Below are 26,300 nucleotides of genomic sequence, written 5' to 3'. Positions count from 1 at the left end.
TGAATTAAAACATTGTTTTATTGCTAGGAAATACAAAGAACTGTTCAAACTGCAAAGAACATAGAATTGTGCTAATTTCACTTTCAAATGAACCAACAGTGAATTTACAAAGAAAAAACAATGTACTTCCAGCTCAGCCTTTCTTAAGCAAACCAAAATACAAAGATAATCCAAGTCATACAGATTTCACATCAGTTTCCTACACAGAATCTCAGCAGTGATTGAGAGCTGATTCCTTGGCTGACTGAATGTGATGTAGCAGCTGATTACAATAGACTGGTGTTTGATGCTTGTGTAAAACCCCTTCAATTTCTCTCACCAGCAGATCTGGATATAAAATGCTTCCTTCCTTTAAAACTTCTGTAAGACAAAAATATGTTTTATAAATCAGTAGCTGCTTTGTGTTTCTCTACCCAAGTTCTCGCAAAGCAGCTGAAAGCAAACCAGGAAATTGTTCTACAAGTGATGCAGTGATGACAACACAATTCCTCCCTCCCCCATTTGCTGAGCTCTATATTTTGACATTTATGTTCTTCAACACAGGCTGCTACACTAATAAATTCCAGAGAGCCCCTCCTGCAGGCTGGGATATGGTCACACCCTGCAGTGCTCCATATCCTGTTTACCATCTATAAAGTCTCTGGAGGTTCAGCTGCCCTGCTACCTCCCCTGGGGAACACTGGGCCATATATTCATTTTGCACACAGGTAAAAGGTCAGAGCTCATCCACTGAAACCCAAAGAAAGTTCTAGCCTGGCAGGGTTATCCTCTACCTGTATGTGCTGCCTTCATGAACACTCAAAATGATGATTTAAAATACATTGTTAAAAATATACATGACTGAAATTCTTACCTAGGACTGCTTTTTGGAGATTTTCATCTGGGTCATCGAGATGTACCAACAGCTCTTGGTACAGAAACTCAACATGACCTTCCATTGAGGATTTCACATCACTGTCCTTTAAGCACTTAAACCAATTAGCCAAGGTGTGAGCAGCTGCCAGTCTCACATCACCCGAGGCATCATCCAGACGCTTCAACACCTCTGAAAAGGAGCAAGAACCAAAATGCTCTGGGAACACTGGAGTTGGCTTTTGCATTTGGAAAAGACAAATGCATTCTGTCAACATTCAAATTATTGTTACATTTCTGGCGTATTTTTATCTTTTCAGCATAATAAATACATGTACCACATTGCTCCTAAAAGCTCCTCATTCACTGTTATTGGATGATGTTGTCCAAACATTAATAAAAGGCATATAGAGAAGTATTTAGATTAATTGAACATTATCTAGCACTCTTTCTAAAAAGGAACTATTGATGTCTACTTATGCATTAGAGAACTACAGAGTTTAAGTATTTGTATGCTTCATAAAGCACACAATTTCTATTAATTAGATATTAATTAAATTATTAAACAATATTAATTAAATTATTAAATTAAATATTACTGTTTCAGTGAATTACTGCACTGCCGACTACGTGAATACGCAAGATGCAAAGACAAATATACTTTGAGAATTATCTGATCATGTACTTCTCCAAAACAAAAATGTTTGTAGTTAGATTTCTAGTGTGCCATGTCAGAAAAAAAATATCAGTTGCTAAGATGCTGAGTTAGGGAAAGGCAAATTTATTTGTCTGTGTAAGAACATAAAACCTGGCTCAAAGCATAGTCTGTACTTCTGAATAATAGTTTAGCACTTCATCCTAAGAGGCATTACAGCTCCTAGCTCTAATTGGCAATACAGAACTCTAGATTAGAGTTTTCTTCTTTGTTTTGTTTTTTTTTGTTTTTTTTTCTTTTGTAGATAAAAACCCAACCCGCTACCTATTCAGGTCTATTTATAGTACACTGAAATGGTTTGCTCTTGGCTCTCAAACACAGCACGGAGAACAATGTGACTTCCATTTATACACTGCAGTACTGTTCTGCTCTCACTATACTTAGCACATTATTTCACATAGTCCAAACTCTGAAGCAATGCAGATGAGCTGCTGGCAAGCCCTGCCCAACCCAAAGCATTGAGTGAAGTTCCACCTAGTGGTCTGATGGATAATGACGTTGGGAATACTGCTCGGTTCTGCCAAACCCTTAAAAGTCCAGCAAACTGTGGCACTTTGGGTAAAAAAGGAAATGTCAACATTGCAATCTTGACTAAAACACAAACTAACCAACAATGCCCTCACCCCAAGTCTACCAAGCCATCACACATACCTGTGTAAGTGTTCTTAAATTTATCTGCATCAAACTGCCTCCCACAGACTTTTAGGAAAACATCAACAATACGACAAGCCATCAGTCGAGTAATTTTAGAGTCTTCATCCATGGAAGCAATGATCTGGGGCATCAGCTCATCTTTCACTTTTAAGATCTACAGTTAATAAGAAAAGAATAGAAAAAATATGCTTAGTGTTACAGCATTTACCATTAGCTGTGCCAGATACTTGTTTGCTTAGTTACAAAATTTGCTATAAATGTTACCCTGAAAATCCCTGAAGTTACAGATCTCTAACTTTGCCTCTAGGTTAGCTGGGAAAATGAAAATCCCCCAGTCAATCACCCAGCTCATGAGCACTCATCATACAACCAGATGAGTTTTATGTAACTCATATGTATTTTCAAGCTGGTAAAAGCTTTCAAACTTACTTGCCTTTAAGAAAAACCAAGCTGTGGAGGCTGGGAGCGGGGCGCTCCGCGCGGGGAGCAGCAGAGGGCGCCCCGAGCCCAACAGGACGCGCCGGGCTGGGCCGCGCGGCAGGGTCGGGATCTGAGTAATTCCCAGCGCTTCACATCAGCCCTTAATGCCAAATAGGCATTAAGGCACGATTCAGAAAAAAATGTTCAGTTAGAACAGCAGCTTCTGATATTAATGTTTCTGTATATATGAACTCAACCAGTTATGTGTGTTTAAGCACTTTGTTCAATTAAGGTCTCTTATAAAGACACTAAAGACTGTGAACATTTAGTAACATTTAAATTAAATTATTTTTTTTTTAATGGCCTTGTATTTAACATATTTCCAGTGCATAATTTCCAAATGCTAATTTGTTAGCAAAGAAGCTTCAAAAACACAGCTAGATTCAATAAACCTTTATCAGGGACGGGTAACAACTCTTCAAGTGCTAGCACTCCAGTCTCTATTCATATTCTTCATGTTCCTTTTCAAGTCCTCCTGTCCTTTCTCAGAATCTTTTGATGGTTTTTTATTTTCTCTAAATGGACCTGTGGGCTCCAAGGCAACCAGACAACTTGTCTTTGCCACATGACAGCACAGCACGTCCTGGCTGGCTCCAGTGCTGCTGCACAGGCTCTGCCTGGGGGTCCAGCAATGTCCAGCACCCAGAGTGTTGTGTTCACAGTGGTCAGTACCTCGGGCTGCAGAACTGATCATCTGTTAGAAAAAAATATCTACAAAATTTGCTGCCACTCAATCTTACACCTGAGCATTTTGCTGGCCTCAGATCTCTTCTCAGGATGTCATCATCCCTCCACTAGTGATTGTTTCAGTCATTATCATTCAATTACAATTAACTAATTTTATTATGAAGACTGTATGTCTTTCTGAAAATATTACTTACCCTAACGATTTATTCTTTTTTTCCCACCTTACATTTATTTTGTTTTCCTGCCTAAGATTTCAAAGGGTGAGAAAGAGAGAATTTACCTCTTTTGGTGAAAGCATTTCACAGTGGATGAGAGCCCAAAGGCACAATACAGCTGTAGCACGGATGGCAGCTGCTGTTCTTCCAGCATGCCACTGCAGATTAGGAGCCAGGATGTCTTTTATCACAGTCTCAAGGTAGCTAGGGAACAGCCTGAAGCCAAAAATAAGAAAGCAAAATAAAGGTTCATGAGAAAGTGATAAAGAGACTGACAGGATGTAAAAGAGAATTTTCTGTCATAGAAACATAGGCAGAAAAGGGAAAAAAAGACTCTGTAAAAATAAATAACATCTTCTAAGGCAATGTTATTGTAATGTATGTGATAAGCTTTTCACAACGTAATTTTTCTAGATAATGTTTAAACAAATACCTAACATTCATAGAAAGGAGAGGCTAGACTTTCTCCCACTTCAGGCAGTGACCATGACTCGGTGTTATCTTGGTAAACTACTTACCTTCTCTGTGTCCCACCTTCCCTGTCTGTGCAGTGGAGATAACACCCTGTGCAATGCTCTGAGATTCATTAACATCTGTGAGGCCCTTTGAGAGGCCAGTGAAAAGTATTTATAATGTGAAAAGTATGAATGCTATTGATGACACTGATACAGCTGGGAGCATACACAGAATATTTCAGCTCTCTCTTGGCTCAGAAACTTGTCTCCCCCAAAGATGAGAAGTCTGTAGGATTTTCTGATGGTGCCAGTCCCCATACTACGGGTTCTTATTACAAACACATAAATCTGTGATGTTTTTGGATGCTTTTTCCTCCTCCTCCATTCAATAGGTTGTTATAATGCTAAAAGTTGTTGTAAAAGTCAGCAATTACAACAGGCAGGATTCCCTCACACTCATTTAGTTACAGCTCAAATTAAGAGGAAAAAAAATACAGATCTTACAAGTTAATTAATATTTTGCTGCATCAAAGAGACATTAGTGTCTGGCTGAGGCTGGTAACTGAGGCCCAGGTTATCCACTGTGCCTGTGCCCTACAGAGCAGCTGGCAGTGTGCAAACAGACTGAACTTACCCTGACTGTCCCACTGAGCTCAGAGCTCTGTTCAAAGTGCAGCCCCTGAGAGCCAAACAGCAATCCCCACCCTGCTGCTTGATACAAAGGGAACAAGCTCTTGTTGACTTTTCTGAGAGTCCTGCACTGCCAGGGTGAATGAGTGGCCCCTTTAGTGATGTGCCAAGACACAGGAGGAACATAACAGGTCCATGTTAACAACTAACAATTACCAGGGAGTGCTTTAAAAAGAATCCATGCTGCAGGTTATGTTATCCAGGTATTACCTGACTAAAGCACAAGCAGCTGCACTGCCAGGCCTCAGTTATGTGCTGACACATACCTGCAACATTTTGGAAATAGATACACCTGGCTGCTGCTTCCCCTTGGCAAGGGAGCCCTTGGCCTCTGAAGAAGTCAGAGATCCATCCACTGCTGCTTCTTGTCAGCAGATGGCACTTAAGTAATAACAAGAAATCTGACATCCCATTAGACACATCTAAATCTGTAAAACCCTTTCGATGCAGTATTTTAAACACATTTTTAAGCACTAATAATTTCCTGTTAAAAAAGTTGTTGGAAAAAAATAAAACTAATGATCACCATAATTCCAAATCTCCTTTCAGCTCCAAAGCTAAAAGCAGCTCTGTGCTGTTTGTGCTATCTGACCAGTAGCTGCTTCTGTTTTTAATAAAACCTTCTGTTAAACTGCAGTGAGAAAACAATCTGTTAAAACACAAAGGTAAATTCCATCAGCATTATGTTAACCATGGTGCTGTGCTATTTGTGAGAATGTTTGTTCTAGTGCCTTGAAACAGAATCAGGAAAGCAATATCTGGCAATTATCTGACTCAAGTCATGTCAGACTCAAATACAAGTAGGTGACCACACAACTGTGTTTAGCATAATAACCAAAAGCCTTCCTATCCAAACTCTGAGAAACATTTCAAGGAGCTAAACAAATTACTGATAGCAGTGAATGTGAGAGTGCAACTGGAACTTACTACTGTTCCCCAACACTATCTCTCATAACCATTAACATTTTATTTTTGCTGTTGCTGATGCAATTAAACTCTCCCTCTTTCCATTTTCAGATCTTATTGCAGTAGATCTGTGTAACTTAATTCAAAAAGTCAGCAATTTCCAGGAAAGGACATACCCTGTCTGTGCTGTTTGTACTTACAGAGTTGATACTTCATTCTCAGCTGGATGCAAGAGCACTAAAATGTGACCTGCAGAGACATTAATACCCTGCTCTTATGCAGATGTTACAAAGCAGAACTTTGGTTTCCATTAAAATTGGTTTTATGAACTTGCATACTTAAACTTTCATTCCATGTTAATTATTTTTTATACATTTTTGTTTGGCACTGGTTCCTTTTCTGCTTTTAGGAACTGCTGCACTTTGCTTTATATGTCTTGGGGTTTTCTGTGTATGCTTTTGTTGCTTCTTTTTTTTAAATTTAACATCCTAAACCCAGGTAATTTGAAACAAAATTGGATCGGCTTTTACAAATCAAAACTACCAGAAATGTTTTGCAAACAATGCTTCAAACACAAAAACTCCATGTTACCTCCTACTTGAAAACATCCATGGTAAGCAGGATCAAAACTTCAGCGGCATTTAGCTGCTTCCACTGATTTTTAGTCTTGAAGATAAACCTACTGCTAAAATTCATGGCTTTGCTTTTGTTGTCAGAGGACAGAGCCTCATTGAGAGCTGGACTGGACCATCCTTCATGCAAACAGGTCTGTGACCTTCCCTGGATGTATCTCATCCTGACAAAGGCCATTCACTCACACTGCCCTGAGCAAAACAACTTCCATCACTGCTGTCTGCAGAGCTGCGGTGCTGTGTGGCCATACTCACTGAATTACTTTGAAACATTCCTCTGTTTTTTGCACAATGATAATTTCCCTTTCCTGAGGATATTAATGAAGCTGGCAGCTCATTGGGTTGGGTTTCTTGGTTCCAAGGGCTTTGCATTCCCAGTTAGATGATACAAACTGGTTTAAAATAAATAGTCAGATCCTGGAACACTTCAAACAGTTTTCAAAGTGCTTTTCTTTTTTTTCTGGACTGTAGAATATCTAGATTAATCTTGTAACTATCACTCAGTTACATGATTATTTAAACAAGTAAGTGACTACAGTTTTTACAGTATTTAAACAAGTTACACCCACAGCCCCCAACTCTTTTCCTAAGAATCTCCCTTTTAGCTTTCAAAAAGTATTCTTTTCAACCACAGCTCTTCATTTGCTTTTTGAAAACTATCCAGATCTGCATGACATTCCTTTTAATTCCCAGTAATGGCACAGGTAGGAAGACTACAGTGGAGGAAGCCAAGACTTCCATTTATTTATATATATATATATTTAATTACTGCACTCTACCCTCCTAATCATTGTTAAAAATTACAGCAAGAAAAATAGCCTGTAGAAGATGGTGGGAAAGTCTTTCTTCCAGCCATGCTCACATGGAGATGGTTATAGGGTTAAATAACTCCCAAGGTCATTATTTCATAGTGCCAATGGAGTTTTCAAATAGCTGTGTGAAATCAGAGCTCCACTTACCCCTGAGAATTGATGGTTTCACTTGCTTTCTGCAACAACTGGGATAGAACAGTGAAGAGCTTTAACCGCATCTGGGGATCTCTGTCTGGCTGGAGACACGTCCTCAGAACCAGAACAAAGTCATCCAGAGCTTCACCTATGACAGCACCTAGCAAACAAACACAGAAGGCTTTTTTCAGAATACTAAGTTCTATTTAGATGTTTCATATGTAGGTGCATTAAAATTTCTAATACAAGTGGTGTTAAAATAGTCCTTAGCCTCCCAGTGTTGCATGGCAGCTGTTGAGGGATCCATGTGACACTGTATTGGGTGGTGCAGAAATCCCCAGGCTAACTCCCCACGGGTGCAGGTACCCCCAGTTTTGGCCAGAGCACCTGAAGATCAGCTCCCCATGTCTCATTTAGTCAGCCTGGCATAGCTGTACCACATTTGCCCCATCCCTGGAAGTGTCCAAAGCCATGTTGGATGGAGCTCAGAGCAACCTGGAAAGTGGAAGGTGCTCCTGCCCATGGCAGGGAGTTGAAACTTGAAGGTCTTTAAGGCTCCTTCCAACCCAACCATCATTTCATGACTCTGGAATGGATCTATCCATGACACCCCAGAGCTGCTGGGACCATCAGTACCAGGGGACTTTTTGGCTGGAGGATGAATGCTGCTCCCTTGTAACTCTGCAAGTCTGAGGCTATGCACAAAGCTTTGTTTTCTTAAACTTAATGAAAAACTACACTGGATCTGGCATGACCCTCACACCTCTGGACACAGCAGCATTAACTACACTTTTTTCTTCTTTCAAGTTTTCCACATGCAGCATTTGAGATGTTCATGACTCCCAGAGGCATAGGAAAGGATCAGCTTCAAAACTTGGATAATACAATTACTGCAGCAGCATTCCTTTTCCCTCTTTAAATAATGCTTATTTTCATCTTACAAGACAATCCAAAATATGATGTATTTTAGAAGCTACTTGAAATAAAAATATCTTCCAAATTAACTCTTTAGTTTGTTAATATTTTCACATCCTGTGATAAATTTAAACAATAAACAAACAAACAAAATTCTAAGCTGTTATCCCAACATTTTAAGAAGTTATTTTCCCACAACTGAGGGACATTTGTGCCTTTCTCCTTGATAATGACTAACATCTGCCTGCTTTTAAAGAGGAAGAGTCCATAAAGACTGTACACACACTTTATTCTGCAAGCTTCTTGCTGCAGAATGCTCTTTCTGCTCCATTTTTGCAATAAACTACTTTCCTTTAGGAACTTCTTCAGTTTTGCATCCTTAAGATGCACATTCCATCCAACTCCACTAACTCAGAAAATCCTTCAAAGGAGACACAACACTGGTATTCATGATGACAAGAATACTCCTCACACATGGGATGGACAGATTGAAGTATTCAAGATTCCAAAACAAGCTCAATAGCATTTAATAATATCTGGAAATTTAATGTTTAAAATAATAATGAAAAAACCCCAAATTTCACTGTCTAGACTGAAGCAATACAGGGTGTTGAACTGCAGTTTGCTAAATGTCTGTGCCAACAAATAGCTCTTTATTTTCACAGCATTTATTCAAGATACATTGCTTCATGTGAGTTCTGAGACATTCACAAGATACTACTACTATATCAAACTGATAACAGCAAATTCAACAGATGGAAAATAAACAAAATAAACTACATTGTTAATTTCAGCTTAAGCATATGCTCCTGAAAAACAGTAAAAACCTCAAAATATGAATTGAGTAAAGCTGATTAAATTGATTAAAAACAACATTATGTGTGGGAATGAAAAGAAAGGAAAAAAAATAGCTCTAGGAGCTGTTGTGTCAGACAGAAAACACAGACAATAGCATATTACCAGTATTGGGTGCAAGCCAAAATGTTTGCCCAGACATTTGATGATTTATTTAGCATTAAGGAAAACAGAGACAACTGTCTAGAAGTCCCTCAGTCATGGAAATGGGAGCACAAATATACAGAAAAGTTGGCCTCTCAAATCTCACACTGAAGAAACTTTTTGTTCTTTCCACAGATGAAAACCAAAAGAGGTACTTATGCTGGTTGCTGCACAAACCAATAAGTGGGATTCACACAGGTTTGATGAGGGTTTCTTTGAGATTGAAAGAATAAATGCAGAAGACACATTCCTTTAAAATATACCTGTGCAATAGCCACAGTGATACTTCATGAAGTGACTGTCCCCATCCCCGTTACAACCAACAGAAAGGAAAAAATAAATAAACACTTCTTTTCATTTTAATAATCTTAAAATGGGTGTCTAGGTGGAAATCACTGCCTGTCACCATGTCCCTTGCTGCAGATGCCAGCTGGGGACTGTGGCAGAGGAGTGCTCACTGAGCAGGACTGAAGGAGTGTGAGATGCACACCAGAATGTGTCACTGACCTCTGCACAGCCACGTGCTGGACAGCAACAGTGAGGAACTGTTTGTTAGAGAGAGATGGTGTCCTCTGAAAGACCAGTGAATAGATGGAATAAAAAGATGGATTTTTGGACACAAGCTACATCAATTTGTCTCCCCTTAATCCTCACCTATTTCATTCACCTGGAAGTGCATTTTCCTTAAGTGCTTTTAGCATTCTCCCTGCAGCCACAGAATCTTTGGGAATATGAGCTGCTTCAACATTTCTTTTACTTTCCACCATGTTCTTGTAAGGTTCTGAATGTTACACTGTTCATTACAAAACACAAGCTGCCTGCAGGCTGTGGAGATCCTGACTGGATCTTTTTTAGAACTAAATAAGTTGTACCTGAATGGGTTGAGATGACCTCAAACTGCAACACCTCTGGGGAATAGCAGCTCCACCCTTCACACGACACTGCAAGCCACTCCAGCAGCTCAATGATGTGCTGCTTGTAGAGACAGTGAAAACTTTCCAGTTGCTGCACTGCAGCTAAGGAGGACATTGTTTTCTCCACCTGTTAGAACAGAGACAGGATACTTAACTGAAACCATTAAAATAAAACCCCAAACGTTTAAAACTCATTCTGTAAGGAAAAAAGGGACATGGGAAGATTTTCATAGTTTCTATTAAACAATCAAGGCTGATATTTAATGTCTGTCTATACTACATCCATTAACTTTTATTTGAAGTGAAACATTTGTCCTGATTTTAAAATGAAATCATCAGGAACACAACAACCTAACAGCAAAATGAGAGTCTCTAACCCATGTGCAGACCTATCCAAAAACTAACCACATCATAAAAAAGGCTATTAGTGGTTTTAAAGATGTAGTGATTTTTCTCCTTAATTTAAGAATACTTTACAACATAAAGATAGGGGGAATTTCTCACAATCCCAAGCCACGGTAGCTTCCAGAAAGTATTGCTGTTGCAGGTAAGAGAAAACATGGCATTTCCCCTCTTCCCTTTCTCCCTCCAGATTTAATTATGAAAGATGCCCTCTCTTTGTAGTAGCTGGGCAGGCTCATTTTGAAATTCTCAACTTCTGTTGCTTAGAAGTACCAAAACTCACTGTTCCATCACAAATACCTTCTTCATGTTTAGAGTTAAGACTATCCTATGAGACATGCCAATAAAACATGTACAAATGAAACATGTAAGAACTACTAAATGAATTCCAGACATGAGCATGCTTGGCAAGGATGCCAATAGATCTTCCTAATCACTTGCAGCAGATGTGTTTCAAAGCAAATGAAAATTTGCTTTTACAGTTCCTGAAGGCTCCTACCAGAAGTATAAAACTTCTCCAAGGAAGAGATAAAAAGCATGCTGGAAGCAGGATCTGTAGCCTTGGTGATTTCAGCAGACTGTGAATCAAGAATGGGGAGCAAGGCACCGTTGGGAACCTCAGTAAGGAATAACATGTGCTGCCAGCAGGGCCAGTTCCAGCAGGGAAAGATGGAGTGCAGTGCTGGGAGTGACATCATTGGACTCCAAGTGCTGCAGTACAACTACAAATTGTACTCATATTTTTAATATTTTTAAGCTGAACTCAACCACACAAGTTAGCTCAAACATGTCTAGGACTTTCAGACTCTTCCAGACTAATCACTCGCCAGACAAAGATGTTTTTATGGAGGTACCAGATGTGGAGAAAATAAATGAGAATTTGAAGCAAAAAATAAATAAATCAGGATTTGCTAAGGACAAAGGTTACTCTTAAAGCAGGTTTGTCTGCCTCAAGCACAATAGATTTCTCCTTTATTGAAGCATTCTGCCAGACAGCCAAAACAACTCAGATAAATGAATATTTTACATATAATTTACTTGTAAATTAATTGTAACATTAAACAGGATGTGTCAGGACAGAAACAATTCCTCATTTTTAATCCCACCATAACACATAACACACAAGATTGTTTTCTATTGAACAAGAGATACAAAATAATACATTATTCACATATGATTTAAAGTAAATTCTGTGGTTTCAAGAATGCAATTAAAAACAAAAAAAGAGAGAATAAATTAAATATGCCAGCAGGCTGATGCATATTTTCTCATTAAGCAGTGTCTCACAGTTAAATAAAAATAAAGGTGATTTTCTTTCCTCTATTTGAAAGCTAACAAGTTTAATGACACAATATTTTCCTGCTAATAATCAGTGTGCTGAAAGAAGAGCCAGGATAGCACAGGGCACTGGTAATGAAACAAAACCTTATTTTTAGGTCACCAGTTAAACCCCTGACAAGCTCAAATCAGGCTCCATCAGTTGATACAGCTCCAGTCTCTTTGGGGCTGTGGCCCACCCTGCTCCTTGTGCCTCTGCTGGGCTCAGCTGGGGGTCTTGGTCCATTCCCTCAGCCCCAAGCAACCACAAACACGATGGACACAAAGCCAAAAATCAGGCCAGACCTGAGTGCTCACCACCAGGTCACAGCAGTTGTGGTCTCCACTATCTAAGTGGTCTTCTGTCCCATTATAACAAAGCCTGAATTAAAGTTTTATAATGCAAATTTTTGAATAATTTATGTTTATACTCAAAATTTTTTGAGTCTGAATACATCTTTCTTTTCTGAACTAAAAACTCATATTCATACAGCAATTGTGATACTTTTGTTCTACATGTTCCTAAGCTATTTTAACAGGGACTTCTTTCCTTCTCCAAGCTGTACAGCTCACTTTGAAGTTTTGGAATAATCAGTAACTGGAGAAAAAAAAATAAAATTCAAGCCATATTTGTCTTTTTGACAATTTTGAAATATTGCTCTTATGTAATCTCACTGCCAGATTTTGTATGTGTCTAACTGAAAGAAAGGCTAATGAGAAAAAGGATTCTCATCCAAAGTACTGTCAACTTAAAAAATCATCTGGAACTGCAGGAACATCTTAAACCTTTAATAATCTCAGGAGATTAAGTTTTTCCATTTATGAAAATCAGGATTTATCTCCATGAAACTGCTTTCTTCATAGGAGTATGAAGTTGTAAGGTTTTAAATGGACATTGCTGACTTTATAGACCACTGCAGGGATAAACAGGCAAGATACCACAAAACATTCCAGAATCATCTGTCTAAGGCTTACCCGGACCCATTTTTTTGTCTAAAAAAAAAACCCCAAGCAAACAAACAAAACCTCCAAACCCCCCCAGATCCCACTCCCATAAGACAGATCATCATCCCACCCCTCTTTGACCTGCAAAGTCTTTTCAGTACTTGTTTCAAGCTTTGTTCCACTTTATTTCTTTCCCAAGAGCTCTCAGAGCAAACGCCTCCTCGGAGGCAGCCTGTCAGCTCTGGGGCCATAAATACTGATCCTACACAGGCCTCTGGAATACCATGCCTGGGAGCAAGAGCAAAGGAAGTAGAATAGCCACTGCACTTAAGGTGTGTGTTTGAAAAAAGACAACTGGGATGGGTCATAATTGTACTGCATGAGGATGGCTCACTGATTTATATGATATTTAGCTTGGGGAAGAAAGAGGAAGAGAAAAATAAGGGGGTGAGATAATGCTGAGCCAAAAAGCTCATCTATTATCTGGGCATGTACAGCTGTCCTTGATTTTAAAGCATTCCTGTGACATTCAAACTTTTGTTTCTTGTGGGGAGGTAAAAAGGTCAACTACTGTAAAATCAGTCTGATATTTGGCTAAAGATGAAAAAATCACCCTGAAACCATCACATTTTTAAGGCCAGTAGTACTCTTGACCTCTAAGTGAATTGTTCTTTAACAGTCAGAAAATAAATGTCAGTTTTTTCCTGCATATAACCAAACATTCCCAGTGACTTATATCCACTAAAAGGTAAACACCAACAGTTCAACCAGCACCACCAGCATGCCCAAGGCTTTACAGGATCCAGTACAAACATAAAATCTTGCACACTTCTTGTTCTGAAACTTTACCTAAATGTGGACAGGTGTTTAACACCCCCACCAAAAAAAAAGTGCTCTACTAGGCCCATGGCTGCTCCCATCCAGCTCCAAGATTCCCATGCTCCAGTAATGCACCTCAAGCCATCTATTCTGAAACCTAACCTAAACACTCTTCCAGAAACAAAAAATTATAGTTGTAACTGCAACTACAGACCCATACTTGATGCTTTTGACCACAAAATAAAATTGAATTCCAGGGCCTTTTCTGGAAACAAAATATATTTTAACTCTATGAGCTTTTAATCAAAGTTATGAAGAAACATAATTCTCTAGGCTCTGCTGTCCCAAACCGTAAACCCAGCTCCAGATTTAATTCTGGTACTAACCATGTACAGTCTGTACTGTCAGAGATGCACAATCTCAGACTAGACACAAATACTCCCCACAAATAATTATGGCTCTGTTTCCACAAAGTGTCTTATCAATATGAAAACACAAGAACACAACAAAATATTAAACCAGCTCATAGTTTACCTTTTCTTTAAGGTCCTGAGAAGATGGTATTGCCATTATGGTCACCAAAACTTTCATTAGCTGCAAGCTAATTTCTTTGCAGTCTTCCTGGCACACTTCAGTCAATGCTTGTACACAATAAAGCAGCTGCTCCATATAAAAGACCTATTTATTAATAAAAGCACATATTTATTATGTTTTCTTAGCAAATATAATGTTTTCTTTAAAGGAGAGATATGGGAAATGACAGTAGTTAAATCTGAGCACTGTATAATCCCTTACATTGGTAACATACTGGTAATTTCATGTTAGTTCTTCTAATTACCTATATTCTACTTTTTACAGAATACAATATAATCTTCCTCCCACACTGTTTGTTTGTGTTTACCTTGTCCTGTTAACAAAATAAATGACCCTGCTCTTAATCACACAATGGTTCCACTGGTGAATGGTGAATAAAAACATCAAAGCATTTTGGAGTGCTTGCTGATAGTACTTTCTCTTTCTCAAGTGCAATTTGTTAATTAATAACATATTTGTTACAACTCTTTGAAATATTATTCCATGTTTGACTGTTTTGGATGAACAATGACAGCTAAACACATAAACCAAAAAAACCCCTGAGCCTTTGCTTTTATCTCAGCCAATTTATCTCATTTGATGCCATATAGTTCATGTTATCTTGATCCAACTGATACCAGTTCAAATCAATACTGTTGTCAGTTAGTTTGCCATGACTTCTATGATAAAGTGCATCAGATATCCATGAAGCTGTCAGGGAACAGAAGGAGCCATTGTTACAAATTTACTCCCAAAAAATGAATTGAGTCTAGGAATAGGTTAGCCATAAGTGTTATTAATCTCATGGACATGGTCAATCCTTAGCTAAACAGTGTCTGTGCAGCATTTGCTGAGAGAGAGATTGTTTTCCAAGACTAAAGGCTAGAACAATTCTGCCAAACTTTCAGTTAGAGATGGATCTGACTCCTGGAGCCAATGCCAAATGGAAGTGGTAAGCCTAAACCTCACAGCAATTTTGCAGCTATACCTCAGGGAATTGTTACTTGAACAATCAGGTTATAATGCTTCCACTTATATGAGCTCCTAATCATCACAGGCTTCATGGAGATTAAGGTTAATTCCTGCATCACTGGTACATATTCCATTAGGGAAGAAACCTAATGAGGGAAGAACTTGAAATGTATTTCTTACAATTGGCTCAAAAAGACAATTAGGCCAGATTCAGTCTGCACACATGAATAACTGTTTTAAGGGAAGCCTACATCTGACATGAAGTCAGAGCTCCTCAAGGCACAGCACTGGCCCTTTTTTGGTCATCTTAACAGGAGAGGTCTAAGAAACTCCTGGTGGAATGAAAGCCAGGATTTCATTTGTGGCGAAAACTACAGGGATTCCTCTTGTGCATCTCTAGCAGATCTATTTCTACATTTGAACATGGGAAGGAACAAAAATTCCTGCAGGTTAAAAAATATCCATTCCATGTTTAAGAGAATCTCTCATCTCCTTATATAGCAATTGGTGGATATTCTTCAAATGCTAAAATAAAAATGGTCTTTGGGTTCAGCTATTACCTAAGGATACACTTGGAAGTAAATTTCTAATTGAAAAAAAAAAAAAAATCTTCCTTCTAGACTTTCACTTAAAGAGAAGAAACCAAGCCCAAAAGTTTGCAAAACATGCTCCTAAATATACACATAAAGTGCTGGTACCTGCCTTTTGAAATGGAAAATAAGAATGTAAAACAAAAATCAGATGACATTAAGAGGGAATCTTGGGAAACCTGACATGCCAATTACAATAGACTATAAAAGATTTTCAGTCATTTTTACTGATGAGGATTGAAGTGCATGATCTTGTTTTGATTGTGAACACAAGGAATTTCAAACCATGGGTTAAACTCTGCCTCAGGACCAGCCAGGGTAGTCCTTTGTGAGTACTGTATTTACTAAGCAGCTGCTTGTCTCCCTGCCTTGCCTCTTCATTTTCTTACCACTATGTGAAGTCCTTTACAGCATTTCTTTACCTGAACCTACATCTGCTGAGAGGATGGACTGTTGGTAAGTCTTTGAAAGCAGCAGATTGCCCAGAACATAGCCCAGAAGGATGGGGAAGCTCCTGTTTTGTCTCAGACACATGTCCACAACTATTTCCTGAGACAGGTGTGCAAGGGAGGGACAGGAATGGGAGCATTTAGGGAGAATAAATGTAAAGGTAGTTTGGTCAAAGCCTGTATCCTGCTGTGTGTTTTGCAGCCTTCCTTACCTCTTCAGATCTCTGACAGACTCCAGCCTGTGACAGTGTGTTGCCAAGCTGGGCCACATGAGGCTGTAAGATTTCTTTTGGGCTACCTCGAATCACTGCAGCCAGAACCATCACACAGGAGGCTTTGGGTGTCTGCTCAAAGGCTGGGGTGATTAATTTCAAAGACACCTTAGGGCTGACAAACGTTCCAATCAGTTCTGCTGCTTTCACACTCTGAAAAAAGAACAGGAATAACTTGAGGATTTTCCTGAAAACACAAAGACCATTCAACATATCATGGCCCTTTTCTTTTTATGATTCCAGCTGTTATTTTAAATGCTTCAGCAGTTGCCTTGTAGGCCTTTTCCACTTGCTCAGTAATGATTATATGCATGAAAAAATTTTCTTGACATGTTCAGTAGGCACATAATAAGACATTGCAAGCAGCCTTCCCCACATAAGACAAACTTCCATGAGAAAGCAATGCACAGAAACAAAGTGTACAACTTCACTGTAATAAAGTTTCCAATTTAGAGCAACCAGATGTTGCACATTTAGTGGTTTAGCACTTTGTCCCTCAAATGCTGTCCTGAGGCTCGCCCTTAATTCATCACCCTCTTTATTAAAAGCTGTAACTATAAAAAATGGAAGAAGGAATTTTTTGTTATTGTACTGTACCGTGAAGCTGACATTACAGATCAGGTTAAGTGTGGAAGCAATGCCATGGGGGAACTGCCCACTGCTTTCCATCTTACTTCTTTAACTGAAAGGCTTAAATTACTGTGTATTTCCCATGACAGTGGCATCCCTTGGTCCCATTCCTGCCTTGCAGATGTATCAGGATGTTGTATTCCACATGAAATACCACCACACCAGGGCTTACTGCCTGACTGATGCCCAATGTTTACAATCATGTGCATGAATAAAGAAACAATCAACTACTACAGCACTACCTGTGCAACAGGAACACTTCTTCCAGCCCCACAGATTTAATAGTTGGGTCATTTCCCCAAAGATGAAAGCTTTCTCTGTCATTTATAGCTAGTGACTTTGCTATGACTTTTTTTTTTTTTATTGAACCTAATTAATACTTGAATCATGCTAGTTCTTTTAGTCTCAATAGAGGCACATAGTAATGAGTTCTACAGTTCAAATCTGCACTATATAGAGCTGTTTCTTTTCACAAAGATAGGACTCAAAGGAGTTGTAGCATCCTCTGTGTAGATATGAACTCCATTCTCCTCCATATTTGCCACAGAGAAGGGAAAAGACTCTTAATGCTCTGAAAACTGGACAAAACAGTTAAAGAGTTCAAAAACATGTTTTCATACATTTGTACTGATCGATTTAATCACTTTAATAGAGGAAAAAAAAGAAAGGGTCCCATTTGGTATTACTACTGGAGAAAGACATGGACATTCTCCAAGTTGGTGGCTGCTCTGAAATGGGCTCCTAAAGTGACAAACTAGAGGAGGTTATCACAGTCCCCTAGGAAGCTGCATCACTAAGAGATAAAAAGCATCCCAAACCCAAAGTTGCTGACTCTTATGTTTGCACAAGGAAAAGCACAATTAAATACTGGAATCATCTCCTAACCAGGAATAAATCTCTTGGAAGCACCCATGAGAAGATTAGTGGTGGAATTCCAAGGAAGAGACGAGTATGGCCAATAAAAGGTAAGGGACAGCTATGTGCTGAACACATATTTTTTATTTAGATTTATAGCAATAAGCACTTGATAGGAAATTTGACAGAATGCAGGGCTACGTGGCCTTATTGTCCTAATTATTTATGTTTTTTTTTTAGCCCAGCTGAGAGCAGGAACCTAAACAAGAGCCTGATTTAGGGTTGGACTATCTGCATCCAGTAAGAACAACACATTCTTCCAACTTCCCAAAGCAATAAAATTTGTAACTTTAGAGTAAGTTACGTAGATATATTTTTGTTATACATATGTTCTCTTCCTTGAGTAGAAACAGGAACAGAAGATTTTATCTTCAAATTGTAAAAGCATTTCTACCACCTGTCTTTCTTTTGCTAAATTTATCTCATGTCTTCAACTGCATCTGTTTTACTGGTTTGTTGATCAAAGTGTTGAAAGAATCAACTGTTACTAAAAATCAAACTAATTATTCCTCACAACCCCCCCCCCACCCAACCCCACATTTTCCAAGCATTAAGTCAAAGATTCAAACACTGAATATGGGTATCACATGGAATAAACTTACCTCAATATATGGTTGGATTATGAAGCAGGGGGAGGTAAGTGAAATTAACTTGAAAGGGCATGACCTGCACATTTTTTTACATTGAATTTGTTGCCCCAAGGCTTTTAGACTTTAATCCACTGCTTATAATTTTTGGAGAGATTACTATCAATGCTTCATGGGGTTGGCATACAAACTAAACAGTATTTAAATAACTTTACTATTGGTCTTCATACCAGTAATAGAGGAATACATTTATTTTAACAGATTAGAGAAGTATAATGTGCACATGTTTTTAACATCCATATAAACCTGAGCCTGATCCTTCAGTCACGGGCAATTCCCAGTGACCTAAGGTAAAGTCAACCTTCAGAAGACAGATTGAAGACTATAAAGTCTTTATTCAGTGTACAACAGCTACTTTAAAAGATCAAACTTACATTTTTAACCACTTCACTTTCCTCATCTGAGCACGCCTGGTACAAAGTTCTCAGCAGTAGCTCCATGTGCTGGGTGATGTGATCCTCTGCATGCAGCAATAATGTGTACAGGAGCTGGGATGCTTTGATTCTTGTGCTCCCAAGCCAGTCTGTGATATCATGACAGAGACCTGGGAGAATTTTGGAGAGGTTTCTCGACACAAGTTCCCGACAACCCAGTCCTGGTCGAGTCTCTAGAAAAAACAAAAACAACCCAAAAAGAAATATCAAAGGAAAAGCCAGTGCATAACAATCTCAGCAAAGTTTAAAAGCTGCAAGGTAAGAGCATCTGCTTCAGCATAGAACAAAATACTCCAAATGCTGCTGAGAAATTTAGCTGCAAAAGGTTGCATTTCCTTGCAATATATATTGCAGAATTAAAATTGCAAAATTAAATATTGCAGAATTAAAATTCCACATACCTCTTTGAATATTTATGTATTTTTTATTGGACGGTGATTTAGATTTCATGTTTTAAAATGTTTATGGAAGCAGAAGAGAAAGATAATTGAAATGAATGCGTGTCTTTACCCACTTTGGAAAACACAGCTTACTAATTCACTTTTAATTTTAACAGCAACACAAATCCCAAGAAAAATAAACTGAAACACACATAGATAAAGAGAAGGCTGACTTGTGCATGCAAACGCTGAGCTCAGTATAATTTGGAGGAGGAAAAAAGGCAGAAGGCACAAACAGTACAGAAGACATGAGCTGCAGTAAAACAGACAATGTCAATTGTGCCCTCTAAAAGAAAAGGTTAAAAGTGTGTCTGGCAAAGTGAAGGCAGAAAGGGCACAAACTATGGCTTGTACAGATGCTGTGTAATAGATCAGGCCAACAAATTGATAGTGTTTTAAAAATCATAACTATTATATCATCTCTTTGCTAAGGCCTTTCCAGGAGAAGCAGCCCACTGAAGTGCCACTTCAGTGTTTCAAAAATGGTATACTATGTTTAAAATTATGATACACAAGTTGGGGGGATGTTTTGGGTTTTTTCTTTTTTTTCTTAAGACTGAATTTAATCTTTAATGACTTTGTGGAAAGTGAGTTTTTGTGGTTTGATTTGTCTTTTGATTTCAAAAAGAACCCAAAAGTTTTGCAAAAATATATTCCCTGCCTTAACAAAGGATGCAGATTTCTGGATAACCAACAAACTTACCTTTCCCAACAAATGTCTACTGTACTGTTTTGGTAATCATCAAATTTACTTGTTAGTTAATTCATAAATCACTGAGATTCAGAAGAGCATCTTGACCAATATCACAAACATCTAACAAATGTCCTGTTCTGTACTTTACAGATAAAGCTGTGACAGCCCTTTCCAAAAAAAAAAAACAGCAAAAAACTTTTTTAGAGATTTTTTTTCTGCAGTCTATTTTCTTTTCTTAACACTGTATATGTTTATACAAACAAAATCTGAAAAGTTGTTCTTTGAGAAGCACGATTTCATAATTGCCAATCACAATGTTCACATGCTGTTTTAAGAAAGAGACATCATTCATTATGAGGTGTCAAAATACACTGAATGTGTGAGTGCCTTTTTTATTTCTGATGCAGAGTTCTGTAAATGCTCAGGAAGAAAATGACTGAGTTGTCTCAAGATATTTTCCTGCACTGGCCTGTGTAACTACAAATGCTAAAAGGGAAACTGACTAACCGAGAATACAAAAGGCTTAGAAATACCTATGAAATACCTAACTAGGGAAAAAAATAAAATTCAAGCATCAGGATATGAATTGCTGCTTCTTTTGTCAATGGAGGAAACACTCTGGATTATGAAAGCTGACAATGAGTAGCAAAAGGTCAAATAAAGAAATCAACTTGAGACAGCAAATACAGACTGGCATCCTATTGAACCTGAGGCAGAATTTTGTTTGAAGAATTTGGACCATTCTTTATCAGCAATTCCTTCATTTCAGATGTTCAAATGCAGGCATTTATCCCTGTAGCTACTCCTGTCAAAGACTTCCCTGCTATAAACTGTCTGCACCTGTATCCTGAGGCAATGAGTGCTGGGGCTCAGTGCAAGCTGCGCAGTGCCTGGATGACACCAGGTCTCCCTCTGGTCCCCTCTGACCTGCAGGATCTGTCACTGGGAGATCAAAGCAGGGCTCCTGTGGCAGGTCCATTAGTCTGACAGCTGGACAAAGCTACTTAAATAAAATGTACTACAGACTCACAGTTGGAGAAAAAATATTCTACTAAAGTCACAAGAAACGGCAACAAAATACTAAAATACCCCAACACAAACCCCACTCCCAATAAAACAAACCAATCAAATGTTCACGGAGAGCAAACAGAAAGGACACAGATAGTAACAATCATCCATACACAGGCTGTGGTAGGACACCACATAAGGTATATTAGTGTCTCTGATAAAGTTCTGTGTCTGTAGGATTAAGCAGCCAATCATCCTTTCCTCTGACTTTCTTCTATTTGTCACATCAAGCCTGACTATTAATAAGATATACAACTTGGAAGTAAAGATAAACAGCAAGAAATGGTACCTAAAAGTCACCATTAACTTGGGACTCAAGTCCAAAATTATCAGGCCATTTCTTTAAAATATTCTTTAGTACGTGCACATATATAAAAATACACACATATATGTCACATTCAAGCCTTAACTGCATCATTCTACCAAGAAAAATGCAAGAAAATTCAATTTAATGTGAGGCTGGAATGCTGCCCAAATTCATGAAGCATATTTATTGTGCTAAGGAGATGATTTAGGAGATCACATATCATTCAATTATGAAGTAATTGGTAGATGTCACTTTCTAAAAAGCCCAACCACAACAGCTTATACACACAAACCCCAACACACACCTAGACAAAACTAACCCAGGTAACCCCATCAGCTGTACAAATGGTAATCACTGTTCCAAGACAATGAAATTAAACCTTTTATGACCTTCACTATATCATGGTCATTGCAAAATTAGTGACTGGAGCTTAGACACTCAACTTCATCAATTTGTGTCTGTTAAAAGATTCTCTGACTGCCAGGAGAAGAAATATGTTTCTGCCATGACTAGTGGAAGTAAAAGCCTTCTTTAGCATTTCCAAACCCCTGAGGTAAGATTATACAGAAAATAAGGAGGAAAGAAAAAAGATTGGGAAGGATGACAGATCAACTTGCCTGCCTTCAAAGCTAAACAGTTCTGTCAAACCAGTCACCATTATGAAGTGCTTCCCCTTTCATTCAAGCATTACTGAGTAAAACAACTTTAAAGAAAAAAAAAAAAGAAGTGTAATTCAAAGAAGAAAGAGCTCCGGAACCCACTGTCATGGAAAGGATTTTGCTGCTGGGTATTCTGTGATGTGATTGTCATGTAGGCACAAGTCAAGCATGAACCTGTTCTTTCACACCAAACGAGTTTTTGTTCAGTTAAATATGAGTATAGAAATCAATAAACGAGCCAGTTAAACTCTCTCTTCCCCCAGCTCCCATATGCATATTTTTAAACATTAACTTTGTGAACCCAAGACAGGAAACAAGCTTCAAGCTACTGCAAACACAATGTTTGAAAGCCACCTATAAATCATATGGTACTAAAAAGTAAACTACCATTCTGCATTGGGGCTTTTGTATATTATAATAAAGGAAATTACTCTGTTCCCACATTCTTCATGTACACTGGCAGATTTTAGGTAGCATCCCAGTGTTTCACAAGAAGTCTGAAATAATTTCATTGCAAATTTTTCTTCAGCACCTATTATGTGGATCACTAATGCTGTGACCTGCACTCATTTCTCAAGGACTTAGCTCATGGCTGCTTTTCTCCTGCCTTTCTTTCCAGTCTGTGCCCACTGTGCACCTGGCTGCTGGTTGATGTAGAACTTACTGCTGTTTCTGCACCACTGCTTTACCTTTTTCTCAGCATAGGCAGCCTCATTTACTTTCTCCAAAATGAATTTTTGGATTAACAAAAAAAAAAAAAAAAGAAGAATGAGGTTACTGAAAAATCACTTTTTAAAATTTAAATTTAATAATTTAAATAATTTTATATATATTTTATACGTGCTACCTCTCTACATTAATATTACATATTGTAATGAATATTACACATCCTGCTCTGCTGTGAGTACTGCTCTGCAGCTCTTGGAGATTATTCACAAAGCAAAAACCACTTTCAGCACAACATTTACCTCCTTTGGGATAATGAGATGGTGAAACACTAAAATCCATCTTATCCTTCAAATCTTCTTCATTCTCTTTCTCCCATTGCAAGCCTATCTTTTCCCAGTAGGTGCAAGCCAGTTTCCTAGATATAAAATAAAGAGTTTTATACCACCATGACCCCAAAGAAAAACACTTTAAAATGAGACTTCTGGAAAAGCTGACTACTTGAACTCAGCTGGAAGGATGGGAAACATTCCAGCCACTTAACCTAGGCACATTAAGTTGAGACTTTATATTTCTTCTGTAGTCAGAGGACAGAGGCCTCCTCTCCTAAGGGATAATTCTGTCTCTGTCCACCCCTGTCTTTGTTGCTCTCACATTTAATTGAACGTAGCATGAAAGGACAGTATAACAAAAGATACTGAAGATAATGCTAACATTTTCCATCTAAGAAAAAACAAACTAACTAACAAACAGAAGTGGGGGTTTTGTCCTCCAAGCAAGACATTTCTGAACTTAGGAACACTTCTTTGACATCTATTTAAGGGGGGGAAATAAAGACTAAAGGTTCCACATACGTATTTTCAGGAATTTCATCAGTAAAGCTGCCAAGTAACAGAGGGATCAGCTTGTGAAAATATGAGTATCTGTCTCGTAGGTGCAACAACCATTCTCCAATGACAGTTGTTACAGCGTGCCGTACCTACAGGGAGACAAAAAAACTATTTTAAAGGTGTCAGGAAAATAACAGAAAAATAATAAAAACAATATTTTGTCATTGTATAAAAGACATGGTGAAGCACATCAATAACTCAGAAGAAATTACAAGAACCCAGCATTTCCTCACTTGCAGGAAGCATGTTAAGGAACACACAAGGAATCACACTCTCATTTTTCACTCTGGCTTAGTCAGTTTTAGAGTTTTTGCTGCACAAAAGCACAGCTTTGAGAGGAAAACAAGACACAGACCTAACTCAGAAAACTAAATTCTTGTGGTTAGTTCCTTCCTGAGAATTTAAGAAATGTACATTTGTCTGGAATTTGTAGCTTTCCAAGCACATCTCCAGAAGAAAATTTTCTCTGTTCACTACAAAGGAAAGATTAATTTTAAAATTATTGCTTCAGTTGCACCTTATAAAGGGACCCATACTATGTTTGTTAAGCATCTGAAAAGGCCAGAGAATGAAGGGCCAGGGAGATGTGGCAGAGAATTTAAGACAGAATTGAAGGCACCCATTAGAACAAAACTCTCGCCACCCTGCTGAACTGGACAGCAGTCACCAGCATTGGTTTGGGACAGATTCCAACTGATACAGGCTGGGTGGGACATTGTCCTGGCTTCAGCTGGGACAGAGTTCATCTTAGCAGAAGGCATGGTGCTATTTTTTGGATGTAGTGTGAGAACAATGCTGATAACACACTGATGTTTACTTGTTGCTAAGCAGAGTTTACCCTAAGTCAAGGAGTTTTGGGTGTCTCAAGCTGTGCTAGTGAGGAGCTGCACAAACAGCTGAGGGAGCAATGCCAGGACAGGTGACACGAGCTGGGAGTGAGCAAGGGGCTGCGTGGTCCTTAATCCCATCTGGGATTAAACCATGATAGATGTATTTACAGATCTCAGCTGAATGCAAGACAGCTGAAAACGGGGGAAGCAGGGACAGAAACGCCAAGAAACCCACGCCATAGGGATGGGTTTTAAACAGATTTAAAATAAATGCAGAGAAAAGAAGGAAGAAAAGCACACCTTGGGAATCTCATCAAATAACCTCTGGGCCAGATGGGACAGGACATCATCCACAGACTTTCCATTCCCAAACTGTATCACTGCTCCAGTAGCCTGAATCACATCAACACGAACTCTGTAGTGTTGGTGGGAAATTGTCTGCATTAGGGGTTTTATCAGAGACTCTGATTGCATATGGAAGTGCTCTGTTAGGGCAGAAAGACAAAAACATCAACCATGTGAGTTCCCACCGTGGGCAGGATCCCTGTCCATGGCAGAGGGTTGGAACTAGATGATCTTTAAGGTCCCTTCAAACCCAAACCAATTCTGTGTAGCATGGATTTACCCATGACACCCAACAGTTGTTGGGGCCAGCAGTACAAGATGATTTTGCATGGAATAATGCATTTGGGGGGGGGGGGGGGGGGGGGGGGGGGGGGGGGGGGGGGCTTAATGCTGTTCAGTAATTCTATTGCTTTCTCTACGTGGGTGACAGAGCTGGAGCAACACGATTTCTGTACCACTATGAACAGCAGTCTGACTAGTGTTGCTGTGTTTATGTAGCAGGCAGCTTTAACTTTATACAGTATCAGAGCTGAACGCTGCCCACAAACCCTCTCCTAGCCCCTCCTGCTGCTACTACCCACACCCAACAGCTCAGCCTGCACTCCTGCCACGGCTCTTCTCCGAAAGACCCTCGAAACCCCGCAGAGCACCCCTGCGAGGGCGTGTGCCACCCCTCATCTCTCCCCTGCCTGCATCCCCGTCCCCTCCTAGCGCGCCCTCCTCTGCCCCCATCCCTCAGCCCCACCTGGCGTGGCCCTGGCGCAGGCCACGGCACAGCCGCAACTCTCCCGCCTGACCTCGGCATAGTGGTCGAGGAGGGTGGCCTGGAGGACGCGGGCGATGTCGCCGAGGTAGGGGGCCATGGCGGCGCCGCAGCGCTGCAGCAGCAGGCTCAGCAGCTGCACCAGGCCGAGCCGCAGCTCCTCGCTGGGCTCCGCGCCCTGCGGCGGGCACAGCCGCTGCGCCAGGGCCGGCAGCAGCACGGGCAGCGCCTCGCAGGGCCGCTCGCCGTGGCTCAGCCCGTGGCGGAGCAGCTGCAGGGCGAGCTCCCGGCACCGCTCCGCCGCGTCCCCCGCCAGGCAGCGCGACAGCGGCCGCAGCAGCCGCGCGGCGAACACCTCCTGCAGCACCGCGCCCGGCAGCGGCCGGCCCTGCAGCTGGGCGCGGATGTCCTCCAGCGCCCGCAGCCGCGCCGCCCGGCCGCAGTCGGGCTGCTGGAGGAGGCTGAGGGGCCGGGCCAGCGCCTGCGACAGCTCGGCCGCCGCCGCGGACGCCGCCATGTTCCCGGCACCGGGGCGGCCGCGTCGCCAGGGACGCGCGGGGCGTTTGCGACGGCGGGAGCGCGCTTTACGGCCGTGACCGGCAGTGCGCTGGG

General features: G+C 39.9%; 1 protein-coding gene across 1 annotated transcript; it reads right to left on the bottom strand.

Moving 5' to 3' along the window:
- On the bottom strand, positions 1-26,206 carry DNAAF5 (dynein axonemal assembly factor 5). The gene is made up of 13 exons (XM_041401968.1): positions 25,671-26,206; positions 24,881-25,065; positions 23,715-23,839; positions 23,163-23,278; positions 18,967-19,199; positions 16,341-16,553; positions 14,079-14,222; positions 10,020-10,188; positions 7,246-7,393; positions 3,669-3,819; positions 2,219-2,375; positions 854-1,045; positions 1-360 (listed from the first exon to the last, which is right to left on the bottom strand). The coding sequence occupies exons 1-13, from the start codon at positions 26,203-26,205 to the stop codon at positions 212-214; spliced, it is 2,517 nt and encodes an 838-aa protein (XP_041257902.1). The 5' UTR covers position 26,206; the 3' UTR covers positions 1-211.
- Positions 26,207-26,300: the final 94 nt, after the last annotated feature.

Source organism: Onychostruthus taczanowskii, unplaced genomic scaffold (assembly GCF_017590055.1).
Source record: "Onychostruthus taczanowskii isolate IOZ18803 unplaced genomic scaffold, ASM1759005v1 scaffold19, whole genome shotgun sequence".
Lineage (NCBI taxonomy): Eukaryota > Metazoa > Chordata > Aves > Passeriformes > Passeridae > Onychostruthus > Onychostruthus taczanowskii.
The sequence above is the reverse complement of the archived record's forward strand: the minus strand, read 5'-3'. Positions and strand labels throughout refer to the sequence as shown.